The sequence below is a fragment of the Pollachius pollachius genome (assembly GCF_949987615.1).
Source record: "Pollachius pollachius genome assembly, chromosome: 3".
NCBI lineage: Eukaryota > Metazoa > Chordata > Actinopteri > Gadiformes > Gadidae > Pollachius > Pollachius pollachius.
In genome coordinates, this window is record NC_136936.1 from 8722150 (window position 1) to 8733719 (window position 11570).

The window sequence follows — 11570 nt, forward strand, 5'->3', positions numbered from 1 at the left end:
CTTAATGAGCTGCACCGTTTCCAACGTGATCTGCTGCCTGGTGTTTGGTGAACGCTTCAGCTACGATAATGAACACTTCCTCAGCCTTCTGAAGATCATCTCACAGACGTTAAAACATGGCAGCAGCCCTGTGGGCCAGGTACGTCATGATGTCATTAAAGAAACAGGGTAAACATTGTTGTTGAAACTCAAAATTGGTTATCGTGATTCGAGACTACATTACAGTTTTTGCCTGGAAAGATATTTTACAGTTTTTGATAAAAAAGGTATATTGAAACAGGTATATTGAAATATACTTCATAATCTGTATTTGCATCATCTGCATTTCGAGGCATTGTATTAACAAATAACTTTGCCAAGACGGAGCAAGAAGTAAGGAATTGTGTTTGTCCCAGAATTGCATCTTGTGATGGGGTTGAACAAACTGACTGTGTGTGTGTGAGAGAAATTAAAGCATTCATATTAGATTCCAGCAGTTCGGCCCCATGGCACTAAATTCTACACACTGGACCTTTTAATGTGTCACTAGTGTAGGCTGCGTCAGAGATTCCTACCAATTCCTATGGGCCTATAGCCTCAGGATGTAAACCTATGTGGTCACATTTGGGTTCTTCCTGTGTCCAAACTCCCTCAGCTGTACAACGTCTTCCCCTGGCTGCCGGACCGACTTTCGAGCCGGCATCGTGCTGTTTTCAACGACATTGAAAAGCTTCGCAAGTTCATCATGGAGAAGATCCTGGAACACCAGGACACCATGAACCCCAGCGCCCCCAGAGACTACATCGACTGCTTTCTGACCAGACACAAACAGGTGCATCAGTTTTTGGGCCATGAGCCCATCTTTAGGTGTGAAGATTTTTGCGACCCCAAACCTTCACACTTCCACATACATTGTTTTCACCCTATCAAAATCTGCTCGTAGTCCCAGTGAATTAATGTGCATTGCCCCACACTAATAGCCCTTTCACATGTCCAGATTATCTCTGGAGAATCAGGTCCAGAGATGACCCGGAGTTGCCCATTGACACATGCAACACACAGCTGGAGATGAGCCGCATCAGATGTTTTAACACATAACTGAGATACTCCAGATACTTTGGGCAAGGGGTGGTGCCTGGGTAGACCGTGTAGGAGGCAGGACCTGATGCATAAAGTATGCAGTGGAAGTCGTAGTTTTTTGTTTACAACAAAGATCTTGGTTCAGGCTTCTAACTCGGTAATGCTGACTCTTTTTGGGGTGATATGAATTTCGCATTTATTAAGACATATCCACAATATCTACCCGGGAAAATACAGGAGGGGCTGACACAGAAATGTGCGTTCACACATACAGGTATAATCCGGAGAATGTTCGGCTTACAGTTCATGTGTTAAAGGGCTATTGTGATTCAGTCATGGCTACGAATCATTAGAAGAAGCCAAATCTTTTTGTAACTAGTTAGGTAGCAAGCAATCTCCTACAACCCCATAAGCATTTACCATAGCTAAAGGTTGAGAAGCACTGCTAATCTGTTCTGTTTGGGTCTCCCCAGGAGAAGGACAATCCCACTTCTGAGTTTACACTTGAAAACTTGGAGTCCACTGTATTGAATCTGTACCTGGCAGGAACGGAGACAACCAGTACAACCATCAGATTTGCACTGAGCGTGCTCATAAAATACCCTGACATACAAGGTAGGGCATCTCTGGATCCAGTTTAATCAGTAAAATAAATTCTCTCTCTCTACCCCTCCCTCTCCCTCTCCCTCTCCCTCCCCCTTCTCCCTATATCTCGTCTCTGTCCTTCTCTCTGTGTGGCTACTTTTAATTATTATTTGTTTAAACTAACTTTTGTGTTTCATTGCATTTCCTTAGGCATCGTTTGAAGTGTAACATACTTATTTCATATTAAGAATAATTTTGCTCATCTATATTTGCCTAATCTCTCATCAGAGCACATGCAGCAAGAGATTGCCTCTGTCATTGGGTCAGAACGTTGCCCAAATATGGAAGACAGGAAGTCCCTCCCCTTTACGGATGCAGTGATCCATGAAGTCCAGAGGCTTCTGGACATCGTCCCCATGAATCTCCCTCACTATGCTGAGAATGACATCTCATTCAGGGGCTATGACATCCCCAAGGTACAATCATCCATTCAAAACAGCATACACAGTCCAAATGCTGATATGTCTACTCCACAACCTTGTGTTTCTAATTGTGTCACCTGTCAACAGGGCACAATGATCATTCCCATGTTGCACTCTGTTCTGAGAGAAGAGAAACACTGGGAAACTCCCTGGTCCTTCAATCCCCAGCACTTCCTGGACCTCGATGGCAAATTCCAGAAGAACCCTGCATTTCTTCCATTCTCAGCAGGTAACATCAACAGACACCTAGAACGCTCTGTAGTATATTTATAATATACTACATTTATTTGTATACTGTCCTAAGTAAAAATATTTATTTCTATAAACATTTGTCTGTGTGTGTGTATTGGTTAGTTTATGACAGTTAGTGTTGCACAAAACATGAATAATAATTAATATTGTACAACCAACATAAATTATATTGTGATCTTGATGCCCACAATTCCAGTGTAAATACAAGGTGAACCCTTGCCAAGTCCAAACATAAAATTTAGCTGTTTGGTACACAAACCACCCTGCGAATGCTTATAGTGTGTGTGTGTGTGTGTGTGTGTGTGTGTGTGTGTGTGTGTGTGTGTGTGTGTGTGTGTGTGTGTGTGTGTGTGTGTGTGTGTGTGTGTGTGTGTGTGTGTGTGTGTGTGTGTGTGTGTGTGTGTGTGTGTGTGTGTGTCTCAGGGAAGAGGTCCTGTGTGGGAGAGTCTCTAGCCCGGATGGAGATCTTTCTCTTCATGGTGTCTCTGGTGCAGCGGTTCACCTTCAGCTGTCCATCAGGACCAGAACACATCGACCTCAGCCCAGAGCACAGCAGCTTCGCCAGTCTGCCGCGCACCTACCACATCGTCGCCACGCCCCGCCAAAACTGACCCTGTGTGTGTGTATGCTCCTTGTAGAAATGGCTATGCTTGTTCTTTTTATTTTTATTATTGAAACTCATCACATTCATCATTTTTATCACTGAAAATAGGTAAATATGTATGAAGTACACTAATATTGGTCTTCTAATTACAAATAACGTTAATACTCTAGCCTATAAAAGCATTCACTGTGTTTCTGTTTGTCTGCCTTTCTAAAATATAACATCAAAAGGGGAATTTGTAATAGTTATCTGGTAAAACATGTCCATATCATACATTGGCTATCATGATATACCTGAATACGGATACAAGTATTGTTTTTACTTACAAGAACACAAAAATCTGTATTTTTACCACATGGTAAGGATACACAATTTGTGAATAAATCATGTCCATTAAATTGAGATATATTTTTTGCACTGAATAAAATGTTAACCAACACAGTTGTGAATGTAGTTTTTACTGCTACTCTGATTTGATGTGACTAGGTTTACTGTGAGTATAATTTATACTTTATAGCTGTAGACTGTATTTTCTACTTGAAATCTAACATAGTAGTTTTGAGTAGTATGACTATGACTGCATCTTTATGATCCACACTTCCCCTCAGAGGATTTCTTTAGATCTGCGGGTGATCAGAACTGAATCTGGGTTAAGCATCTGGCCTCCATGTGCAGATTCCTCCAAGCCCACCACAGCTTAAATGTTGGGCAGATGATGGTCGTATTTATGCCTGACCTGTTTCTTCACCTCTGGGGCTGGGGAGATGTTACTGCTTGGTAGGTGAGGCAGATACTGAGCCTACAAACAGACAAGACATCCAACGGTCAGCGTCGGTTAAGTAAGCCGGTCGTTACTCATTTAAAGCAGAACCAAACAAATCAATCCATCACTCGTCATAGATATTCAAATGTCAAAGTATTAAAGATTAACATCATCACAATATAGATCCATCTCCATATTGTGAACTCAAAGGGTCCTATATGTATCCCAAATGTGAGCTTTGACTGACTTTTCCGGTTTGTGCCTGTTTATAAAGATAGACTGTGTGATGAACCACATAGATGTCCTTTTCTCAGCAACCGGGTGACTACAGTATGTTACCTTTGTGAAACATACTTTGAAATTCACAAAATACTTTGCATACATCAATGATTGGACCTAGAGATCCAGAATGTACATTACAAACTAAGCGTTCTTTGGGGTAATTGAAGCCCTTTGCTTTGCTTCTGACTTTACACACTACCATTCAAAAGTTTGTGGTCACCCATACAATTTCGTGTCAATCCATGAAAACTCAAACTTTTATTCAACAGTTTTCAGCTGTGCTTACATAATTGCACAAGGGTTTTCTAATCAACACGATTAGCTAAACAATGTACCATTAGAACACAGGAGTGATGGTTGCTGGAAATGGGCCTCTGAACACATATGTAGATATTCCATTAAAAATCATCCGTTTCCAGCTAGAATAGTCATTAACCACATTAACATTGTCTATACTGTATTTCTGATTCATTTAATGTTATCTTCATTGAAACGATACGATAGTATATACCATTGAAGAACCCAGCTAGTTGGCTTGTCTTCATCTTTCGATACGTACGCCTACTCTCAGCCATATTGGCTACACCCCTGATGTCGGCTCATATCGGACCCGTCTCTGTTCTGTCCGTCTGTCTTTGACTCTGGATACGTACCCCTGCCTGTCTGCGGCGGGAGCCCTTGTCGCTCCTTCGGCCAGGCCTCTCACCCTCGCGGCCCCAGGGCACGGCCCCCTCCTCCTGGAAGTAGGGGAGCTCCAGGATGGCCTCGCAGGACAGCCTGAGGCAGGGGTCCATCACCAGACAGGACTGGAGCGTGACAAGACACCCCCCCCTCATCAGTGATAACACAGCACGGGGTGGCAGCAGTTACGTTATGTTAAACACACTTTGCCTTCTCGTCGATCAAGTGTATCCATCAAGTCATCCTATTTGTGATTAACTCTATTGTTCATCATACTTTTAAACTCTAGTTTAAATGTATGTTTCCTGTTTTTGTTGTTGTCTTGAGTTGTTTCCCTTGTGAAGCACCTCACAAAGTGCTTTTGAAATAAAGAGTAGGACCATCTTACCTTCATGACCTGGAGGGCGTGAGGAGAAACCACGTGGAAGCGTTTCTCCAGGGGTTCCTGAGAACAAAACAAAACATCACATTACGCCACAACACATTCAGATGAAAACATACATATGAGGTTAGTAACGTGATATAAAAGCTATTATCCGAAGGGAAATGCCTCAGGATCCTCCCTGGCCCCGCCTCATCCCTTGCCTGTTCCTCAGCCTATCTCAATGGTGACGGGGACGCTCACCATCGTGTCGGGTTCCGGGATACTGACACCACTGAAGAAAACGTTGGAGTGGAACACTTGCTGATGCCGCGGTATTAGGTCCCCTGAGGTCACAAGGGGAGAGGTGATGGGTCAAGAGGTGAGACGCAAAGGCTTGTGATTGGTCTGGTCTTTGGTCCATGTGCTTGGTTACATTGGCAAAAAAACAACGTAAGTTGTTCCTCTGTGAGTTTTGGCAGTTATTTCTCTGTGTGCTTGAATGCAGCGGTATGTGTGTGTACTCGTGCGATTATGTGTACATGTGGGTGTGAGCGGTTTGTGTGCATGTGTGTGTGCGTGTGTGTGTTTGTGTGGTCTGTGCGCATGTGTACGTATAGAGGTGTGTGCGCGTGTATGTGTTTGTGTGGTCTGTGTGCATGTGTGTGTGTGTGTGTGTCTAGGGGTGTGTGTGTGTGTGTGCATGCACGTGCACTTGTGTGCACCTAGGGTTTTCCTGATGAGGTAGAGCTGGTCCACGTCGGACCTTCCAGGCCAGAGGGGGTTGCCGTTGAGCAGCTCGGCGAACACACACCCCAGGGCCCACACGTCCACGGGGGGCCCGTACTGGGTGTCCCCCACTAGCAGCTCAGGGGCCCGGTACCAGCGGGTTGCCACGTAGTCTGTGTAGTCATCTCCGGGACCAGCTAAGGGAGACAGACAGACAGACAGTCAGACTCAAAGTACAGAGAGGCAGGAAGAGGAAGAGATGAAGGTGGGCGGGTTCGTTTTATACATAGCAGGCAGGATAGTGCCGGGGGCGTCAACTCCTAGCCAGAAGGCACCAGGTTCAAACCCCAGTGTGCACGGCCTAAACTGTACGCAACCTAGAGGCTCTGCTCCTTAATGACATGTTTAGACATGCATCTGAATTTACTGTAAATTGCTTTGGATTAAAGTGTCTGCTAAATAAATAGCACCAAATAAAGACGATTCATAATATTTGTTCATTGTGTATCATTTACATTGAGAATATAACCGTTATAATTGTATGTAGCCAGACGTTGATAAAAAGCTTGCGAAAGTCTGGTGAGATATGTCTGGTCATCTCAATTCATCCGTTATTTTAACTTTAAAGATGTTAGCCAAATTCCTTCATGCATCTCTAAACATGTTATGTAAATTCCTTCATCCATCTAAACATGTGAATGAATCTAAACAAATGCGTTAATCTAAAACAAAACATGTTGGTCATGTTAATGAATAGGTTAATCTAAAACAAAACATGTTGGTCATGTTAATGAGTCTGTTCATCCCAATCCCAAACACGCCGGTTCGTCTCAAAGCATCAGCAGTGTGTCAGTGGGTCGATGAAACATTGAGGAGGATCTACACAGCACGGCAGCGGATTACAAGCCGTGGTGACGGAGCGACGCTGTGTTATCGTATAGTAATGAAACACTGAAACATAAAGCAGTCTGGGTAAACAGAGACCGTGGTGGCGGGCTCTCCGGCCGGCTGCCCACTCCCCTATGCGCTGCATTAGCATGGGGCTGAAAGTGAGTGGTTGATTGGGTCCCCGCTATAGGTCCGACCATGAATAAGTCATTAGAAGGAACTTTACACTAAGTGTACATAAATGCATTGACTCTCTCCCTCTGTCTCCCCCTCTCTCTGTGTCTCTCTCTGTCTCTCTGTCTCTCTCTCTCTCGCTGTCTCTCCCTCTCTGTTCCTCTCCATGTCTCTCTCTCTCTCGCACGCTCTCTCTCTTTGTCTCTCTACCTACTTAGAATGCGTGCGAAGCCGAAGTCACACAGCTTGATGACACCGGTCTTGGTGAGGAGGATATTCTCTGGTTTGACGTCACGGTGGATGCACTGCGATACACACACACACACACGCACACACACAGACAAACAGGGACGCACATACACACAAAGGCGCATACACCCACATACACACAAACACACACACACACACAAACAAATATGCACACACACATACATACACATGCACACATACACGCACACACACACACACAGACAACCACAAAGACACAGAATGGAAAAGGTATAAGGAATACAAATAAAAACACGAAAAATATATAAATTAAAATGTGATAGCCCGACGGATAGGCAGATAGACAGAAAGACTGATGTGTTAACTGACATTGTGTCTGTGGCAGAAGTTGACAGCCTGCAGCGTCTGCCAGACAATGCTTTTTAGCTGGGCCTCAGGAACCCTGTGGGCAGAGATCAGACAATGGCTCTATAAATACACTCTACACACACACACACACACACACACACACACACACACACACACACACACACACACACACACACACAAACCATCTTATAACCATAGCTCACAATTATTTAAGAATTATTGGATTTAAAACACCCGTAATTAGCACATAGCCATCAACACAGCCCCCCACCACCTTGGCAACTGAATGTGGGTGTCCAACGGCAACCAGCCCCTTTGTTTTCAGTCGCAGCTAGAGTTTCTCGTCCCATAGGTGTGGAAATTAGACGCGGGCAGCGGGTGGAGGCTCTGGACTGACTTTCAGCACAGCGTCCATGCAGGACAATTTCCTTGAGGTCTAGTTTTAGCTCTCTTAGGACATTAAAAGTCCTGTGTACATGAACAGACATGCCTAATGATCCGTAGCCACAAGCAAACTATTGACAGATGTTGAAAGGGTGTCTCAAGACAAACGCCATTTTCCTTAGATTCTTTGCTATTGGCAGTACATGACTGTCAATTGACACATTGACCGATGGGATGCTTGACCGATCATTGAGACTCCCACAACGCATTGTTTTTCACAGCATTGGACTGTAAAACCTAAAGACAGTAGATTAGTAGATAGTACTATTAGAATTTTGCTGTAAATTTACATCAAAGTCTTACAGTGCAAATACGTGTGGAAGCAGATGCACATCAATTTCAGAAAATAGGGATGCAAACATTTTCAGCCCTAAGCACGGGGTCTGATACAAGGCCCAAAAAAGGTAGGATAACCATTGCTCTGTGACGGAGTTTCCACTGAGATTGGGCTGCCCTCCCCATCTCCAACTTGGAAGTTAACAACGTTATCTAGTCTGGCGTTATGGTCACTGTGTAACGCAGCCTGCGCTGCCCTGTGTCGTCATCAGGAGGCTGATTAATGAATACATGCATGGGTCGCTTGAGTTACAAGCCGACACTTATGCTCACTTGCCAACACATTAGTTAGAAGTTAGAGACAAAAAACACAATAAAACGTTGGTTGCTTTTAACCCTTATTTTTGTATACCTATGAAACTTATACTCTAAATATATTTTTTCAGATTTTCAGACTTCCACAGACAAGCAGCGCCTGGGCAAATCGACATAGAAACATACAACAAAACTTACAAAGACAAAATACAGTAAGCCAGGAGGGATTCTGGGGAAATCAAATGGTTCATTTTCCTCTCTGTGAAACACAACCAGCATTGTGTATGGGAGAAAACTCCCGAACAAAGTTCACAACACAATACAGCAGATCTCTGTCGCCTACCCTATCTCCAGGGGATTAACTCCACATGCCGTGGAGCGCAGAGTGCTATTACAAATTGGCCGAAGGACGATTAAGAAAAGAGCTAACTAGGCTCTGTGTCAGGTGGAGGCCACGACCTTTCCATCGATGGGAGGAATAACCCAATGAACTGTACTAAAGTGTGTCACTAGAACAAAGTCAATCAATGTAGGACGTTGAAACAATGTCAGACCCTACAGTGAGTGTCTCATCCAAATATATCAATGTATTATGTATTTATTGATGCCCTCACGCCAACTCTGTATACTCTTGTTACCATAACCCTGCCATCCATTGTACTTATGCATTTTTGTGTTTTAAGTCATGGTTTCATCATGCATGTTACAGTGCTCGCATGTTAAAACAAAAATGCAGTGTGTGATTCATATTGTGTATTATGAGTAAGAGCTATCAGAACTGTTCCATTTTCTATGTTATTTATTTTCTATTATAACTACTAACAGCTTAAATCACATGGATATACAACAATATCTAAGATGGTATGTACATAAAGTGTGTTGTTATCTGTGGTTTGTTAATAGCTTATATGAGTATGATTTGACTGGACAGGAAGTGGGTGTCCGGGACCACCTACCCCCTGGGGTGCTTGTCCAGCTCGTTGAGGACCGTCTGCTCGCAGAACTCAAAGACCAGGTGGAGCCGTCTCTTCCTCCTGAACACCTCCAGCAGGTTCACCAGGTTGACATGCTTCAGTTGCTGCACGCCACGAGGCTAAGGTTAGTTCCCTGTTTAAACAATCCTCATTGGAGGTGGTTAGTGAGGTCCCACCCTTCACTTAAAGCCTCTTTGAGTGTCCAGAAATGTGCTATATAAATTCAATAAATTATTATTATTATTATTATTATTATTATTATTATTATTATCATTATTATTATTAACTATAAGTTTAACCTAAATCCCCCAAAACCAAATCGATTACTCCCTGCTATCGTGACTTTCACAACTTTTTAAAAAATTGTAATATAGCCTACTAGGCCATGTATAGGTCTAATACCTATATAGTTGGTTATTAATATAAAATATACCCAGAAATAAACCATAATAACAGGTATGGTCTCACCTTGAGCATGCGTATTTCTCGCAAGGCTATCTTCTTGATCACGGGATCCTCCTCGGACTCCACGAACTTCTTGATGGCGACCACCTGTCCGCTGTCCCGGTGTCTGCACTTGAACACCACGCCGTAGGAACCCTCTCCGATCTTAGACAATTTCTCATATTTCTCCATCGCACATAGTATGTTGGTTTTCACCAAACCTTAGAAACGCAGAACCACATCACGTCACAATTCTATTTCCCAATCTTTTTGGGAATAATATAGCATATTTGGGATAATATATGGACCCCATATCTTCCTTTAGGACACATAATGAGGTGAATACGTGAAGGGGATGTAAAGGTATCTCACCTTTTCTAAGTCATCACCGGTCATGCTATTAATCCACTAGGAAGCCCTGTGGTCTGGTCTCTCTCCCTCTGTTCTGGTCTGCGTCCTACTGGTCTCTCTCTCTAGTCTGGTCTGCGTCCTACCGGTATGTCTCTCTGGTCTGGTCTGAGTCCTACTTGTCTCTCTCTCTGGTCCGGTCTACGTCCCACTGTTTTCTCTCTCTCGTCCGGTTTCTACCTCTCTGGTCCGGTCTGAGTCCTACTGGTCTTTTCCCCCTGGTCCGGTCTGCGTCCTACTGGTTCCTGCGTCCTACTGGTGGTACCTGCGTCGTCTTCGCTGGTCGCCAGATAGCATGGTTATTTGGTCACAAACTGCACTTGGTTTCCTCTAAAAAAGTTTGTTTAATCTGTTCCGATTTATTCGATTCATGATCGTTTTACTTCTGACTCGTCTTCCCAACGATCCGCCAACTAACTGGGCCTGTCTGTGTCTAACACAGGTACAGGTACCATGGAAACAACGCAGAAACTTCACCGACACGCCGTAGCCCACGCAGAACCATTAGACATTCGCCAACGTAAGATGCATAAACAACGTAGCATGCTGCGTTTATAGCCTACCTACAGTCTGGGTTTATGGATTATACTGAGGGCTTTTTTTTTTTGTTTCATTCAAATCTGTAGACCTTCATTGAATATGAGCCGATTTGAAATCAACGCAAAGGATTATATTGACATGAGTTTAAGTCAGTGTTACTTATTTTCTCAACACACGGTGGCGGTGTATGCTAATTCAATTTCATTGACAGATGGAATCAGGACTAGTAAGCAGTAATTATTTAACAACCACCTTTGTTGTATTTCCCCTTTCGTCTTCTAAAATAAAAGAGTTGTATGCAGCCGAAAAAACAGGGAGTGTGTCCTTCTTCAAACAAAAAGTGTGATTCAAGTTGATTCAAAGCCGTTTGAAAGATTATCTTTGATTATAATTTGTATTGTTTTATTGTGATCTGTCAAATGGCTTATTAAATAGTTGTATTGAATAGGATATCATGGAAGTTTCTATGCTTCATGTTTTCAAAGAAGATCATATTTCTATTATATGAACAGTAGGCTATTTCTTTGAAACACAATACAATAATATCGTCATCCGGGATGAACAAGGTTCCAGTTAGAATATTCCCGGTGGTTTCTGTGTTATCTGTTTGCATAATTTTGGGTATTAATAGCTTTTACTTTCATTCCCTGGGAATACGCCACCAGCGTCTGCTTATCGTCAGCCATCAATAATGTAAACAATGCGTCAGAGG

General features: G+C 43.2%; 2 protein-coding genes across 2 annotated transcripts in view; one reads left to right on the forward strand and one right to left on the reverse strand.

Moving 5' to 3' along the window:
* cyp2y3 (cytochrome P450, family 2, subfamily Y, polypeptide 3) overlaps positions 1 to 3476 on the forward strand; it is a 14589-nt gene extending 11113 nt beyond the window's left edge. The window contains exons 13-17 of the mRNA XM_079732962.1: positions 1 to 139; positions 635 to 811; positions 1533 to 1674; positions 1933 to 2355; positions 2802 to 3476. The exon at positions 1 to 139 is cut by the window's left edge and continues 22 nt beyond it. Coding sequence (XP_079589088.1) covers positions 1 to 139; positions 635 to 811; positions 1533 to 1674; positions 1933 to 2355; positions 2802 to 2989 — 1069 coding nt within the window. The 3' untranslated portion in view covers positions 2990 to 3476. The remainder of the gene's footprint in view (positions 140 to 634; positions 812 to 1532; positions 1675 to 1932; positions 2356 to 2801) is intronic.
* A 103-nt stretch (positions 3477 to 3579) lies between these two features.
* On the reverse strand, positions 3580 to 10721 carry LOC307074004 (cyclin-dependent kinase-like 1). Its single transcript, XM_079733988.1, has 10 exons — positions 10283 to 10721; positions 9935 to 10131; positions 9449 to 9570; positions 7458 to 7530; positions 7075 to 7165; positions 5795 to 5995; positions 5334 to 5416; positions 5097 to 5153; positions 4681 to 4833; positions 3580 to 3781 (listed from the first exon to the last, which is right to left on the reverse strand). The coding sequence occupies exons 2-10, from the start codon at positions 10100 to 10102 to the stop codon at positions 3680 to 3682; spliced, it is 1050 nt and encodes a 349-aa protein (XP_079590114.1). The 5' UTR covers positions 10103 to 10131; positions 10283 to 10721; the 3' UTR covers positions 3580 to 3679.
* Positions 10722 to 11570: the final 849 nt, after the last annotated feature.

What these genes read in the sequence shown, in the direction of transcription:
- LOC307074004 (XM_079733988.1), bottom strand. Translation starts at nt 10,102, where the DNA reads ATGGAGAAATATGAGAAATTGTCTAAGATCGGAGAGGGTTCCTACGGC. An exon ending in GAGAAATACGCATGCTCAAG is followed by an intron (nt 9,571 to 9,934) that starts GTGAGACCATAC and finishes CGTGGCGTGCAG; the next exon opens with CAACTGAAGCATGTCAACCT. An exon ending in CCCGCCGCAGACAGGCAGGG is followed by an intron (nt 3,782 to 4,680) that starts GTACGTATCCAG and finishes GTCTGTTTGTAG; the next exon opens with GCTCAGTATCTGCCTCACCT.